The sequence below is a fragment of the Haematobia irritans genome, chromosome 3 (genome assembly GCF_050003625.1).
Source record: "Haematobia irritans isolate KBUSLIRL chromosome 3, ASM5000362v1, whole genome shotgun sequence".
In the NCBI taxonomy this organism is placed as follows: Eukaryota; Metazoa; Arthropoda; class Insecta; order Diptera; family Muscidae; genus Haematobia; species Haematobia irritans.
The window spans coordinates 102302414-102319361 of record NC_134399.1 but is presented as its reverse complement, the minus strand read 5'-3'; the positions used below and the strand labels follow the sequence as shown (position 1 = coordinate 102319361).

General features: G+C 34.9%; 1 protein-coding gene across 1 annotated transcript in view; it reads left to right on the top strand.

Moving 5' to 3' along the window:
- Window positions 1-318: 318 nt before the first annotated feature.
- The window catches only part of LOC142229985 (ras-related protein Rap-2b), a 157022-nt gene continuing 140392 nt past the window's right edge, over window positions 319-16948 (top strand). Inside the window, exon 1 of the mRNA XM_075300588.1 lies at window positions 319-407. Coding sequence (XP_075156703.1) covers window positions 319-407 — 89 coding nt within the window. The remainder of the gene's footprint in view (window positions 408-16948) is intronic.

Below are 16948 nucleotides of genomic sequence, written 5' to 3'. Positions count from 1 at the left end.
ATTTATTGTGCGACAATTCAAAACGTAAGAAGAGGTCCTAAGTGCTTAAAAAAAGAGAAAACCCAGAGGTTGAGGGAACAAATAATAAGCATTGAAGCCATCCGCCCCACTACTACTACAGCTATTCTTGTAATAAAGAAATCTTTGGTGTCATTATCATAAGAAGACAAACTTAAGCAACAGATAGCCAAGGAGAAGCCATTCAAGTCAGCAACCCATAAATTGCCAAACCAATTTTTTTAGTGTATCCAAGCACAAACCCCACACCCATCTATACTAAGAAATTTTTGACGGATCACATAAGCATCACATTTCAAAATGCGCGGTCGTCATTTGCGTAGGCGTTTCAGTTTACAGCCATCCTTTATGAAGGATGACCATGCTGAGGATAAAACCAAACGTGACAAGTAAGTTATGCTTAATTTTCTTAAAATTTCCATTATCTCTTGAGTATATCAATTTTCATGATTCCGTAGACATGACAATAGGGGAATTTTTCTTGTACCTGAAACTTTCCTAAAGAACCTAATTAACCTATCGTGTAGCGTGCACGAACGTGAGTCACGAGAATTATATGTTTGTGAGTGACAAATTTCGGTAATATATGCTCGCTGAAACATTTACGAACCTAATCACAGAACAGTGTTGCCACTATGAATTTTCCCTTAAATTATTGTGTTTTTTTGTTGGTACATTTTACAAATTTTGTGATTTAGAAAAAAAAACTATATGTATTCGATACGCATATCAATTCAAACAAAATAACTTAAGGTATAAATGTTTAAAGTCAAATCAACCTATACCACCTCACAATCGGTTCAGATTTAAATATATATGTAATATTAATTCTGATCCGATGTGGAAAATTTTTTTTTAAACTTATACAAAATCCCTAAACATAAAATTTGAATCAGGTAATGCTTTAGGGCGGAGCACAAGTAAGGAAAGTCTAAAGTCGTGCGGGGCCGACTATAATATACCCTGCACCACTTTGTATATCCTCCACCACCATGATATATTAACTTCGTCATTCCGTTTGCAACACATCACAATTTTGTTCTAAGACCCCATAAAGTATATATATTCTGGGTCATGGTGAAATTCTGAGCCAATCTAAGCATGTCCGTCCGTCTATTGCAATCATGCTAACTTCCGAACGAACTTGGCATAAGTAGTTGTTATTGATGTAGGTCGGATGATATTGCCAATGAGCCATATTGGACCACTTTTACGTATAGCCCCCATATAAACCGACTCCATATTAGGCTTGCGGATCCTCTTAGAGAAGCAAATTTAATCCGATCCGGTTGAAATTTGGTACGGGGTGTTAATATATGGTCTCTAACACCCATGCAAAAATTGGTCCATATCTTCCAAATTTATATATAGGCCCCATATAAACCGATCCCCAGATTTGCACACGGAGCCTCTTGGAGGAGTAAAATTCGTCCGATCCGGTTGAAATTTGGTACGGGGTGTTAATATATGGTCTCTAACAACCATGCAAAAATTGGTCCATATCGTCCATAATTATATATAGCCCCCATATAAACTGATCCCCAGATTTGAACTCCGGACCCTCTTGAAAGAGGAAAATTCATCCGATCCGGTTGAAATTTGGTAGGTGGTGTAAGTATATGGTCTCTAACAACCATGCAAAAATTGGTCCATATCGGTCTATAGTAATATATAGCCGATCCCCAATCACACAAAATTTGGTCCACATCGGTTCATAATCATGGTCTATAGAAAATTTTGTCAAGATTTAATTTCTATAGAAAATTTTGTCAAAACTTTATTTCTATAGAAAATGTTGTCAGGATTTTATTTCTATAGAAAATTTTGTTAAAAATTTATTTCTATAGAAAATTTTGTCGAAATTTAATTTCTATAGAAATTTTTGTCAAAATTTTATTTCTATACAAATTTTTGGCAAGACTTTATATCTATAGAAAATTTGCCAAAATTTTATTTCTATAACAATTTTGTCAAAATTTTATTTCTATAGAAAATTTGGTCAACATTTTATTTCTATACAAAATTTTGTCAAAATTTTATTTCTATAGAAAATTTTGTCAACATTTTATTTCTATAGAAAATTTTGTCAAAAATTTATTTCTATAGAAAATTTTGTTAAAATTGTATTTCTTTCATCCGTTTTGTTATTGTTAGTTTTGTTCTTTAATCATTGTTGTTGTTTTTTTTATTTCAGCTTAAAACCATGCATTGACTAAACTACAAGTGTAGCTTAACCAACAGAGGAAAAGAATGTTTGTCAAATTTATTTGGGCAAAGCCCTATAGACTGCAAAATGGTTGGATGGACGCACGTTTCGGAATTACCACATTCCTCATCAGCATCCTCTACTTGCAGCAAAACTATCAACCAATTATCATAATAAATTCAGGCAGTTAATTAAGCCCAACAATGAACCACACTTGAACCTTCCGAAAAAAGGTTTTACATGATAGCTGACTTATGCCGAAATAAATTCGTACAAACATAACTCTTTTCCTTTGCCACCGTCAAATCATCGATTTGAGTGTAGTTGGCTTGGTTTATTTTGAGCGTGCTTCTTCTTCTTTCTCTCATTCGTTATGTTATACCCTCCATCATAGGATGGGGTATATTAACTTTGCCATTCCGTTTGTAACACATCGAAATATTGCTCTAAGACCCCATAAAGTATATATATTCTGGGTCGTGGTGAAATTCTGAGTCGATCTAAGCATGTCCGTCCGTCCGTCCGTCTGTTGAAATCACGCTAACTTCCGAACGAAACAAGCTATCGACTTGAAACTTGGCACAAGTAGTTGTTATCGATGTAGGTCGGATGGTATTGAAAATGGGCCATATCGGTCCACTTTTACGTATAGCCCCCATATAAAGGGACCCTCAGATTTAGCTTGTGGAGCCTCTAAGAGAAGCATATTTCATCCGATCCGGCTGAAATTTGGTATAAGGTGTTGGTATATGGTCTCTAACAACCATGCAAAAATTGGTCCACATTGGACCATAATTATATATAGCCCCCATATAAACCGATCTCCAGATTTGGCTTGCGGAGCCTAAAAGAGAAGCAAATTTCATCCGATCCGGCTGAAATTTGGTATATGGTCTCTAACAACCATGCAAAAATTGGTTCACATCGGTCCATAATTATATATAGCCCCCATATAAACCGATCCCCAGATTTGGCTTGCGGAGCCTCAAAGAGAAGAAAATTTAATCCGATCCGGCTGAAATTTGGTACATGATGTTGATATATGGTCTCTAACAACCATGCAAAAATTGGTCCATATCGGTCCTTAATTATATATAGCCCCTATATAAACCGATCCCCAGATTTGGCTTGTGGAGCCTAAAAGAGAAGCATATTTCATCCGATCCGGCTGAAATTTGGTACATGGTGTTGATATATGGTCTCTAACAATCATGCAAAAATTGGTCCACATCGGTCCATAATTATATATAGCCCCCATATAAACCGATTCCCAGATTTGGCTTGCGGAGCCTCAAAGAGAAGCAAATTTCATCCGATCCGGCTGAAATTTGGTACATGATGTTGGTATATGGTCGAGCCACCGTGGTGCAATGGTTAGCATGCCCGCCTTGCATACACAAGGTCGTGGGATCGATTCCTGCTTCGAACACCAAAAAGTTTTTCAGCGGTGGATTATCCCACCTCAGTAATGCTGGTGACATTTCTGAGGGTTTCAAAGCTTCTCTAAGTGGTTTCACTGCAATGTGGAACGCCGTTCGGACTCGGCTATAAAAAGGAGGTCCCTTATCATTGAGCTTAACATGGAATCGGGCAGCACTCAGTGATAAGAGAGAAGTTCACCAATGTGGTATCACAATGGACTGAATAGTCTAAGTGAGCCTGATACATCGGGCTGCCACATAACCTAACCTAACCTAACCTAACCTTGGTATATGGTCTCTAACAACCATGCAAAAATTGGTCCACATCGGTTCATAATTATATATAGACCCCTTATAAACCGATCTCCAGATTTGGCTAGCGAAGCCTCAAAGGGGAGCAAATTGCATCCGATCCGGCTGAAATTTGGTACATGGTATTGGTATATGGTCTCTAACAACCGTGCAAAAATTGGTCCACATCGGTCCATAATTATATATGGCGCCCATATAAACCGATCCCCAGATTTGGGTTGCGGAGCCTCAAAGAGAAGCAAATTTCATCCGATACGCCTGAAATTTGGAACATGATATTGGTATATGGTCTCTAACAATCATGCAAAAATCCGATGTGGACTAAGGTCCATAATTATATATAGCCCCCATATAAACCGATCCCCAGATTTGGCTTGCGAAGTCTCCAAGAGAAGCAAATTTCATCCAATTCGGTTGTAATTTGGAACATGGTGTTAGTATACGATATTTAACAACCGTGCCAGAATTGGTCCATATCGGTCCATAATTATATATAGCCCCCATATAAAACATTCTCCAGATTTGACCTCCGGAGCCTCTTGGAGGAGCAAAATTCATCCGATCCGGTTCAAATAAGGGACGTGGTGTTAGTATATGGTCGCTAACAACAATACCAAAATTGGTCCATATCGGTTCATAATCATGGTTGCCACTAGAGCCAAAAATAATTTACCAAAATTTGATTTCTATAGAAAATTTTGTCAAAATTTTATTTCTATAGAAAATTTTGTCAAAATTTTATTTCTATAGAAAATTTTGTCAAAATTTTATTTCTAGAGAAAGTTTTGTTAAAATTTTATTCGGTTCATAATAAAATTTTCATCATTGTCAAAATTTTATTTCTATAGAAAATTTTGTCAAAATTTTATTTCTATAGAAAATTTTGTTCAAATTTTATTCGGTTCATAATCATGGTTGCCACTCGAGCCAAAATAATCTACCAAGATTTTATTTCTATAGAAAATTTTGCCAAAAGTTTATTTCTATAGAAAATTTTGTTAAAATTTTATTTCTGTAGGAATTTTTGTCAAAATTTTCTTTCTATAGAAAATTTTGTCAAAATTTTTATTTCTCTAGAAAATTTTGTGAAAATTTTATTTCTATATATACCACGTATGGACTTACATACAATTTAGAAGATGGTGTTAGGAGGTTTTAAGATACCTTGTCATCGGCAAGCGTTACCGCAACTTAAGTAATTCGATTGTGGATGGCAGTGTTTAGATGGAGTTTCTACGCAATCCATGATGGAGGGTACATAAGCTTCGGCCTGGCCGAACTTACGGCCGTATATACTTGTTTTTTGTTGGTTTTGTTCTTTAATCATTGTTGTTGTTTGTTTGATTTCAGCTTAAAACCATGCATTGACTAAACTACAAGTGTAGCTTAAGGTTCAAGGTTAAAGTTCTGCCCGATTCCATGTTAAGCTCATTGACAAGGGACCTCCTTTTTTATAGCCGAGTCCGAACGGCGTTCTACATTGCAGTGAAACCACTTGGAGAAGCTTTGAAACCCTCAGAAATGTCACCAGCATTACTGAGGTGGGATAATCCACCGCTGAAAACCTTTTTGGTGTTCGGTCGTAGCAGGCATCGAACCCACGACCTTGTGTATGCAAGGCGGGCATGCTAACCATTGCACCACGGTGGCTCCCAGCTGAAATCAAAAATCAAAAAAACAACAACAAAATTTTATTTCTATATAAAATTTTATTAAAATTTTATTTCTATAGAAAATTTTGTCAAAATTTAATATCTATAGAAAATTTTGTCAAAATATTATTTCTATAGAATATTTTGTCGAAATTTTATTTCTATAGAAAATTTTGTCAAAATTTTATTTCTACAGATTTTTTTTTTCAAAATTTTGTTTCTATAGAAAATTTTGTCAAAATTTTATTTCTATAGAAAATTTTGTCAAAATTTTATTTCTATAGAAAATTTTGTCAAAATTTTATTTCGTTGGAAAATTTTGTCAAAATTTTATTTCTATAGAAAATTTTGTCAAAATCTTATTTCCATAGAAATTTTTGTCAAAATTTTGTTCCCATAGAAAATTTTGTTGAAAAATTGTCAAAAATTTATTTCTATGGAAAATTTTGTCAAAACTTTATTTCTATAGGAAATTTTGTCAAAATTTTATTTCTATACAAAATTTTGTCAAAATCTTATTTCAATACAAAATTTTTGTCAAAATTTTGTTTTTATAGAAAATTCTGTCAAAATGTTATTTCTATAGAAAATTTTGTCAAACGGAATTATATACGTATTTAATCAGGCTTTTTTTTTTTTGTTTTATATATATTCCGTCTGGACTAAGTTAAAGTTTAGAAGACGGTGCTAAGAAGTTTTAAGATACCTTGCCATCGGCAAGTGTTACCGCAATCCAAGTAATTCGATTGTGGATGACAGTCTTTAGTAGAAGTTTCTACGAAATCCATAGTGGAGGGTACATAAGATTCGGCCTGGCCGAACTTACGGCCGTATATACTTATTAGATCTACATTTTTGATACCATCTCAAGTTATCAAATTTGTTGGGTGCTATACATAAAGGATCAGAATTAGGTTGAAATCGGTTGATAGCTCCCACATATATCTTTTGCACGATATAATTGGCCCCAGAGACTAGAGTTAAACCATGATTTGTTACAAATTTTGCCAACGAAATATCATTGATAGAATCATCAAATATGTCAAATTTGGTTGAAATCTTTACAGATCTAAATATAGCTCCCATATATATCATTCGCCCGATTTACACTCATATGACCATAAAGACTAAAGGTTTACTCCGTGAAATTTAGCACAGAGAGTAGAATTAATTTTTAAAAAATAAATTTAGTTGAAATCGCTTCAGGTTTAAATGTTTGTATATGGGAATATAAGCCTTTCATATGGTATTAAAAATGTTGATCTACAGTGGTGAAGGGTATAATATAGCCGGTCCCGCCCGACTTTAGAATTTAATCGCTTGTTTGTTTTGAGTTTTTTTTTTTTTTTTGGTTTTCAGTTTGTTTGGAAAATTTCTCAATTTTTGTGGCTTCTTCGTTGTTGCTATGCCACATCATATCATCTTAGCTAAACCACAACATTTCATCCTTAATTATATGCCTCTCATTGGGACAATTCTTCTTCATCTGTATATGGATTTGAACAAATATGTCAGTAAGGATCCTCGTCATTATAATAATTATTTTTCCTATTCATTTCGTTCAAGTCCCCCACCCCCTAACACAGCAAATAATTAAGCAGAGCGTTAAAGTATCCATCTATTGTTACTTGTATTTGGGGATTTCATTTAATACCCATTTGAATTGGAATATCCTACAACCAGCTCGAACACATCCCAACAAATCAGGCAGGCCACAGACAAACACACAGACAGACCGACAGACAATCTTATGCACAATCACATCCCCTTCAACTAACCTTCAGTAAAAGCCTTTGTCATTGTCCTCGATGTTGTCGTGGTCGTTGTCGTTGTCGTCAATGTCGTCCCAGCTGAATTCAGTTGCGTTTAATGCCACAATTTGAAACAATTAATTTGGTGTTTACTGTCAGTATGGTTGCCTGAATTCTAATGGAAAAATCTACGAAAGGCAAATAAAGATGAGCAAATAATAATCGAGCAAAATAAATAGTAACCAGCTCATAAATTATGCTAAGCCCAGCAAAAAAACAACAACACAAACAACACCACTAAACTAACAACAGCAAAGCAACAAGCTTTTGTTGTTTGGAACATCAAGCTTTTCGATTTCTTAAAAGGCACCCTTCGTTTTGTGAATTTTAATCAAGACAAAGCCAAATGAATGAAGATGGAAGTGAATGACTTGGGATTAGAATAATGAATAGGACATGGTAGCAAATAATTCTAAACAAACTTTTAGAGATGAGATAAATAAGGCAAAACAATCGAAATTCGAGAATAGGCTTTGATGAAAATGTCTGCTAATATGCTATAAATATTGTAGGCGCATGCATAGGATTCAGGGAATAATTTTAGTATAAAATTAAATTTTTCATATAATTATTTAATTTTTTTTAAATTTTTATCAAGGATACATATGTTTATAACCTGCGCCGCACTGTGGAATAGGGTATTATAAGTCAGCACATATGTTTGCAACACCCAGAAGGAGACGAGATAGTCACATGATGTCTTTGGCAATAATACTCAGGGTCGGCCCCTGAGTCGATCTAACCATGTCCGTCTGTCCATCTGTCTGTGAGCAAATTTTTGTGATTAAAATCTAGTTCGCAGTTTTGGTCCAATCGACTTCAAGTTTGATACAAGTATGAAGGCGGCGTTTGTTAAGGCGGACCGTTTTATTTCTCTATATATAAAAGAAAAATCAAATTGTCCGAATTGTTATAAAGAATTCAATTTTTTCGATTTTTTTTGAGCCCGAAGGATGTGGGTGACTAAGTTAACGCAAAATGTTCCTACAAATATGCTTCGAAAGACGCAGCGAAGCGGGCCGGGTTACGCTAGTAAAGTGTATATTCTTGATCAGGGAGAAATTGTAAGACGATATAAGAATGTACGTCTGCCTGTCTCTCTTTTGTAATCACGCTATATTCTTTAATAGTGGCGATGGCAATAAAGGCCAAGTTCGAAGATGGGCTATATCGGTCCAGGTTTTAATATAGCTCCCATATAAACAGAACCCCCGATTTGGGGTCTTGGGCTTCTAGAAACCGTATTTTCTATTCGATTTGTATGAAATTGGAAATCTAGAGGTATTTTAGAACCACAAATAGGTGTGTCGAAAATTGTGTGTATCGGTCCATTGCTTCTAGACACCGCAATTTTTATCCGTTTAACCTTAAATTCAAAATCTGGATATATTTTTGGTCTACGCATAAATACGCCGAATATGGTGTGTAATTCGTATTTACCTCATATAGACCGATTTCTAGATTTGACCTCTTAAGTATGTAGATATCACAATTTTTATGCGATTTGCCTGAAATTCAAAAGCAAGAGGTATTTTTGAAACAGACATAAGTAAGCCGAATATGGGGCTTAGCGATCGATTTTGATATATCCCACATATAGACCGATCTTCCGATTTTACTTCGAGAATTTCATTTGTATAGGTATTCAAAATGTATAGGTATTTTCGGTCCGTCAATAGATGTAGCGAATATGGTGTGGATCGGTCCTTGTTTTGGTATAGCTCACATGTGCTAAGTCTCCCAATGTCTATATTGGTATATATGTTTGCTTGGCAGAGTATCTGTCATCAAATCCACCTAAGATTCTATATATGTATTTTCAAGTAACCTGACGAAGAGATTTCTACACCGAAAAAAGTAAATTGTTTTATAAGAAAAATGAACTATCTCGTGCGAAAAATGATCTAAATTGTACTCCACATTTTGAGATTTCCCCAAAGCGTTGTTAAAACCAGGAAAATTGAATGCCGTGTTGTACTTTTTAGCTGCCGTTCACGAAATTACATCCTCTCATAGAGGAAAAATTAACCACACGTAAAAAAGAAACTCATTGGCGCGAAAGCTTGACGACTTTAACCATACAATAGTTCAGTTTTACTTTTTTGGGAATCGTACATAAATGTTGCTTTAGTTTATAACGGTCATTGAACTTTATACCCACGTTTAGTTCATAAAATGTTTGAGACATATTTAAAAAAGTAAGATTTCATTAAGTTCTAGAAAATTTCGAAAAAATAATAAAATTGAACTGCAAACAAATAATTTTTTTCATTTTTGTCCCATTTTTATTTTTTAGGAATTTTTCGAGAAAAAAATTCTATTTTTTTTTATTTTCAAAACTTGAACATATCGTTCTAAAACTATGTGGAAAATTGAAAAACAATGTAAAGGCGGCTTAAAGAGAATATTGTTAGGGATTTTCTGATATTTTTTTAATTTAACATTTTGAACCGTTTTCAAGTTATTCCAATATATGTAGCCGAAGTGCCTTAATTTTGAACATAACGGTATATCTCGAAAAATCGGGCTGATAGAAAAATACCAAGTGTTGATTTGGATTCAGCAACCTCAAATTACTAATAATTTCCTATAAATTTCAAATCAACACAAAAAAAGTTCAATATTGTTCCCCTGTGTAATCTAAGGATATGGTCACACTGGGCAAATATTTGACAGAAATGAAAAAAGAACTCGTCGTCACAGTCAAATCAGCAACCATTTTTACCTCATATTGAATATATTTCATCACAATAGGAGTATTTTCCAAAAACGGCATTCATATATATCAAAAGTTTGACACTCATTTTGAGCAAATATTTGCCTAGTGTAACCATACCCTAAGTGATTTGATTTATAAAAGTAACCGTGAAAACAAGCTGATTTTCAGCTTGAAAACTGAAAACATAGCACTTACCATTAGATATAACATCGTTATCACATGCTCACAGTAGTAAGAGTATCAGAGTACATTGTTGCGTATGAGCTACATCATTTGTTGCATTCGAATACCGTATACGACACATAAGCCAACATTCGAATACTGCTGCATATGTCAGTACTTTGTGCATGCTTGCAAGGATACCATTCGGCTCGTAACACATCGAAATATATATTTGTAAATTATAAAGTGTACATATTCTTGATAAGGGGAAAATTCTAAGACGATGTCCGTCAGTCTGTTATAATCACGCTACGGAAATCAATAATGAAGTTTCTTTTTTGTCTGCAAGCAGACCAATCCTGCAGGCGAGCTCTACGAATGTTTCCTTTAATATTTGGGAATTTGAAAACAAAAAGAAATATTAATAATCGAAATTGGTTTCATTGTTTTTCAAAATATTCCCCATTAAGATCTATAAACTTTTGCATGCGTTTTAACCTATTCTTGAAGCACTTTTGCCAATCTGATTGAGGTATCACCAAAAAACGTTAGGGGTCGTAAAACGTTAGGTTAAAAGTGGCACACCGTTTAAGTTTCAGGCTCACTTAGACTATTCAGTCCATTGTGAGCAACTCACCCACACACAAAAATACATTTTTGTGTGGGTGAGTTGCTTATAACATATTTGTATGATTTGACATCGGATTTGTTCACTCAATTGCTTATAACTTTGTCATTGTTCGGTCGTTTTTCTTCTAGTTAGTCTAATCACTTACGTTGGAGTGTCATCTATACGACCATGGTTTGTACTTTTCCGGCGGAAAAGGTTCACTGTACAACATGATTTTTTTTTTTGAAAATTTGCCCTTTTTCGCATCGATATTTTTTGAACCACTTAACTTATTATTCACGATTGTTCGTCATCTCAATACCTTTCATTTAAGTATCAACTACCACATAATCAGATATTTCTAACTCGAGATATAATTTATTTAGTTAAAAAAGAACGAAAAACTAAAAATAACTGGATATCTCAAGAACTATTCCATAAAATTTTTTTTTAATTTTTTTTCGAACTCAGCAGATCAAAATACATAAGAAAAGTCACATCTCAACAAATGTACATGAAAAAAAAATTATTTTGTAAACTTGTGTAATTGATTGTTCTGCTTTGTTCTAGTGGTACGATTGCGACATTTCCAGTTTTTCAGAAAAAAGATCAAAGATCATTTGCAAACATGCAGTTCGTGTGGATTTGGCTTATTGGGAAACACCCATACAGTCGACTGCTGTTTACTTTTGGACTCATACGCGTAAACCCACGATTCATCAATTGTCACGATGTCATAGACGTGCTTAGAAACACCGTGATCTTATTATTGAAGCATTTCTTTTGACCAATCGACACGAGATTTTTTTTTTTGAGCTATTGACAAAAAAACATTTTTTGACGGTTAAATGTTTATGCAATATTGAATGTGTGCTAGTCTCACTAATTCCTAAGATTGTCTCAATCTCACGATAGGTCTGATGACGATCTTTCAATATCAGCATCAATTGTATCTGGAACTACAATTGATTTTGGACCAAATTCGTCTTGGAGTGAACTATGACCTCGATTGAATTCGCCGCACCATCGATAAACACTGATCCTTGACGAAGCTTTATCGCCAAAAATTGAATTACGCCAAAAGTTGTAAAAAATAATGGGCAAGATGAATCAAATATAGCACTCGTTTATAAAAACGTTTTGAATACGTATAACCACAAATGTCAAGCTTTACGATAGAACTGTCAAGTTGGTAGATTGTAACACTACAGTTGCCCAATCCCGAAGTATAAAAATTTGTATAATAAATAATAAAGCATATTCGAGAGTAATGTAGTATCGTGAGTGTCGCATGGCGTTTATGTCATAAACTTGTCAGTTAACCTTTTGATGTCCCAGGAGTTGAGATAAAACGAAAAATGTTCAACTCACAGACTTGGCGAAAAAACTCTAACTTATAACAAGTAAGAAAAGTCGGGTGGGGCCGACTATATTATACCCTTTTTGTACTTCGTAGATCTAAATTTTCGATACCATATCACATCCGTCAAATGTGTTGGGGGCTATATAAAGGTTTGTCCCAACTACATATATTTAAATATCACTCGATCTGGACAGAATTTGATAGACTGCTAAAAAATCTATAGACTCAAAATTTAAGTCGGATAATGCACTAGGGTGGAACACAAAGTTAGCAAAAAAATATGTGAAACATTTAAATCTAAAGCAATTTTAAGGAAACTTCGCAAAAGTTTATTTATGATTTATCGCTCGATATATATGTATTAGAAGTTTAGGAAAATTAGAGTCATATGGGAGCTATATCTAAATCTGAACCGATTTCTCCCAAAATCAATAGGGTGCTATTCTGAGCCAAAACACATACTTGTGCCAAATTTGAAGACGATTGGACTAAAACTGCGACCTAGACTTTGATTACAAAAATGTGTTCACGGACAGACGGTCAGACGGACATGGCAATATCTACTCAGGAGCCCATCCTGAGCATTTTTGCCAAAGACACCATGTTTCTATCGCGTCTCCTTCTGGGTGTTGCAAACATATGCACTAACTTATAATACCCTGTTCCACAGTGTGACGCAGGGTATAAAAATGGATTTCAAAATATTTTAGAGTATTTCAAAATATTTCAGAGTATTTCAAAATATCTACCCGTGGTTTCACATATGAAATAATCGAAAATCCGAATTCGCATTGAAAAGGGGAAGTGATGTAGATATTTTTTGGAATCAAAAAAACCGATTTTTGATTTTTCACATTTTGTAAAATTCAAACAGTCGAAGTCAATACTTCGTAATCTTCAAATTCTACTAATTTGAATTAGAAAATTGAAACAAATAGACTAAAGGGTGATACGGTCAAAATTTGGTCAAGGGAAAACGTGTGTAAATCGGTGAAATCGTTTATTTAAAAAATCAAATTAAATTTCTTTTTCAAGTTCAATTAGTATAAAATTCAGGAAAAATATTCAGTTGGGCTTTCGCTTTTCCAAATCCGAATTGCCGGGCCTCACGCTTGACACCTGCCATCAGATTTGGTACAGCCACCTTGTCCACCTTCTTCGCCGCAGAAAGCCAGTTTGCCTTGAACTGCTGCTCGTCCTTAGCAGTTTTTTTGGTCTTCTTTAGGTTCCGCTTGACAATTGGGCGGAGTTCTGGCGTGTTGGGAGGGTTCTTGTCCTTGGGAACCACCTGCACGTTGTTGGCGGCGTACCACTCCATGGCCTTTTTACCGTAATGGCAAGATGCCAAATCCGGCCAAAACAATACGGAACAACCGTGTTTCTTCAGGAAAGGCAGCAGACGTTTATTCAAACACTCTTTCACGTAAATTTCTTGGTTGACAGTCCCGGAAGCTATGAAAATGCTGCTTTTCAAGCCACAGGTACAGATGGCTTGCCAAACCAAATATTTCTTTGCGAACTTTGACAGTTTTATGTGCTTGAAAATATCTGCTACCTCTCCCCTTCCTTTTGCCGTATAAAACTCCTGTCCCGGAAGCTGCTTGTAGTCGGCTTTGACGTAGGTTTCGTCGTCCATTACCACGCAGTCAAACTTCGTCAGCATCGTCGTGTACAGCCTCCGGGATCGGGCTTGGGCCGTCGTATTTTGTTTATCATCGCGATTTGGAGTCGCTACCTTCTTGTAAGTCTATAGTCCGGCTCGTTTTTTGGCTCGATGCACGGTTGTAGACGATACATCCAGCTTATTTGCGCATCTCGGAGAGAGAGGTTAGGGTTTTGCTTGAAACTACCGGCAACTCTCTTTGTCGTCTCAGCGGCTTCCGGTTTTTTCCCCCGATCCAGACTTCCTTTTCCCCCGATCCAGACTTCCTGGCTGTCGACAAACGTTCCCCAAACACTTTGATTACATTTGTAGCCGTTGATTTGGCAACTTTTAGCGATTTTGCCAGATTTGCGTGCGAGTAGCTCGGATTTTCGCGATGTGCGAGAAAAATTTTGATACGCTGCTCTTCTTGCTTGGACGGCATTTTGACAACTGAAGAGTGAATTCCAAAATCAAAATAGGAGCAACATTCTACACACACACACACCTTCAAAATGGGGGGTGTTCAGTTTTTTTAAATGCAAAATTGAAAGAAATACGTCAAGTTTATATTGACCAAATTTTGACCGTATCACCCTTTAATATACTTTTAACAAAATAATCGCAAAGTCGGATTTGCATTGAAAAAGGAACGTGATGAAAAGACGCCACGTTAAGTCGAATTTTAATAACCAAAAAATTCGAAAATCAAATTTTCAAAATTTTAAAAAGTCGAATAGTCGATAGTCGACGTGTTTAAATTTAGCAAAAAAATATGTTGTTTGATTTGTCAAATTTTGTAAAATTCAAAAAGGCGAGATCGAAAGTTTATAGTCTTAAAATTCGACATATATTTTTCAGAAAATGGAGATAAATCGACTAATCGAATTTTCAAGTTAGCCAAAATCTACTAATCAATTTTGATAATCCAAATCCCAAATCGACTTTTAGTGAAATAATGAGAGAGTCAATTTTGCATTAAAAAACCCGATTCTTCTATGCTCACAACTAATTAAAATGTCAAAAGTCGCAATGTCAAATATCGACTTTTCCAAAATCGAAAATTCGATCGACTTTTTTCAATGTCGAATAGTCGACCTTTCTAAATCTGCAAGAAATGAAAGTGTCGAATTTTGACACAAATCGACGTTGTCGAATTGTGAAAGGTCGAAATTAATCGAAATTAGAAATCACTTATTGCGATTAACGACCTTTCAAAATTCGACAAAGCCGATTTGTGACAAAATTCGACACCTTCATTTCTTGCAAATTTAGAAAAGTCGACTACTCGACATTGAAAAAAGTGGTATTACTGTAAAAGTTGAAAATCGGGCTTTTCAAAATTTAACCAAAAATTGATTGAAAGTTGAAAAATCGACTTTTTAATATTTGGTATAATGGATTTGGATTTTTTTATCGACTCTTCCAAATTTATCAAATTTACCTTTTCCAAATTTACCAAAAACTCAAATAGTGAAAACTCGACTTTGTCAAATTTGAAAAAGTCGCAAATTCGATAAAATTTTGTAAAAGTCAAAATCGACTATTAGTTATCTTCGCATTCGATTCCATGTCCGCAAAAATCGACTAGTGGACTTTTAACAGTAAAAAGGGAACGTAATGCATATCTTTTTATGTTGAATTTTCTTCAAAAAGTCTATTGTAGGGACATCAAACATCGAATTTTCATGAATCGAAAAAACGAAAATCGATTTTTGCAAAATTTTAATAGGTCGAAAATTTACTTTTTTAAATTTTTAAAAAATCTGTAAATCGACTTTTTTATATTTGGAAATAATAGAAAAGTAAACTTTTGCACAACTCGATAAGTAGTCTTTTTGTCTTGTTTCTTTATTTGGAACAATCGACGAAAAGTCAACTTTTGTCTATAGATTGTAATACCAAATGAGAATAAACAAGTATATACAGTAGTAAGCCAACATGAATCAAATATAAGAGTTTCCTTTGAAAATTTCACGGGGGTTTGATAACAGATATTTTCCCAAGCAGATCAGTTCAACTAGTACGCTTCCCACAGATAAATGTAAAGATTTTATCTATGAAGACTAGATCAGATTCTGAATTTATAAGAACCTTTTTTTGTTTGAGTTTTAGAGGAATCATAAAAGATCTCTTGTAAGTGTGCAAGAAAATGATGAAATAACGCCTTGATTTGAAATCTATAATCTGTGGATTTTCATCCCAATTATTTAAATGACTACGAGAAGTAAAATCTGGAAATTTTGCATTCAGTTTCAAGCAATTTTCATGATCAGTGAGCCTTCTATACCCTCAATAAGTGAATTTGGTCTACATGGAGGCGTTACCAAATCGACCGATAAAACTAAATCATGTACACTTGTTTCAATTAGTGGCAAATCGGATAAAAACTACAATTTCTAGAAACCCTAGGAGTTAAATCGGGAGTTCGGTGTAATGGGGGCTATACCAAAACATGGAAGGATACACACAGTATTCAGCACATTTAATTGTAGTTCTAGAATCTAGACCCCAAATAGGAGGGCCGGTTTATAAGGGGGCTATATCAACCGATACTCAATATATTCGGCACACCCCTTTATGGTCCTAGAATACCTCTAGATTTCCAATTTCAGGCAAAGCGAATACAAACTATGGATTCTAGAGGCCCAAGAAGTAAATCTGGAGATCGGTCTACATGGGAGCTATATCGAAACATGGTCAGATAATCACCATTTTCGGCACATTTCTTTAGGTTCCTAGAATACCTCTAGATTTCCAATTTCAGGCAAATTGGGTAAAAACTACGGATTCTAGACGCCCAAGAAGTAAAATCGGGAGATCGGTCTATATGGGGGCTATATCAAAACATGGTCTGATAATCACCATTTTCGGCACATCTCTTTATTTTCCTAGAATACCTCTAGATTTCTAATTTTAGGCAAATTTGGTAAAAAGTACGGATTCCAGAATCCACGATTTAAAATCGGGAGATCGGTCTATATGGGGGCTATACCAAAACATGGGCCGATACTCACCATTTTTGCATACCC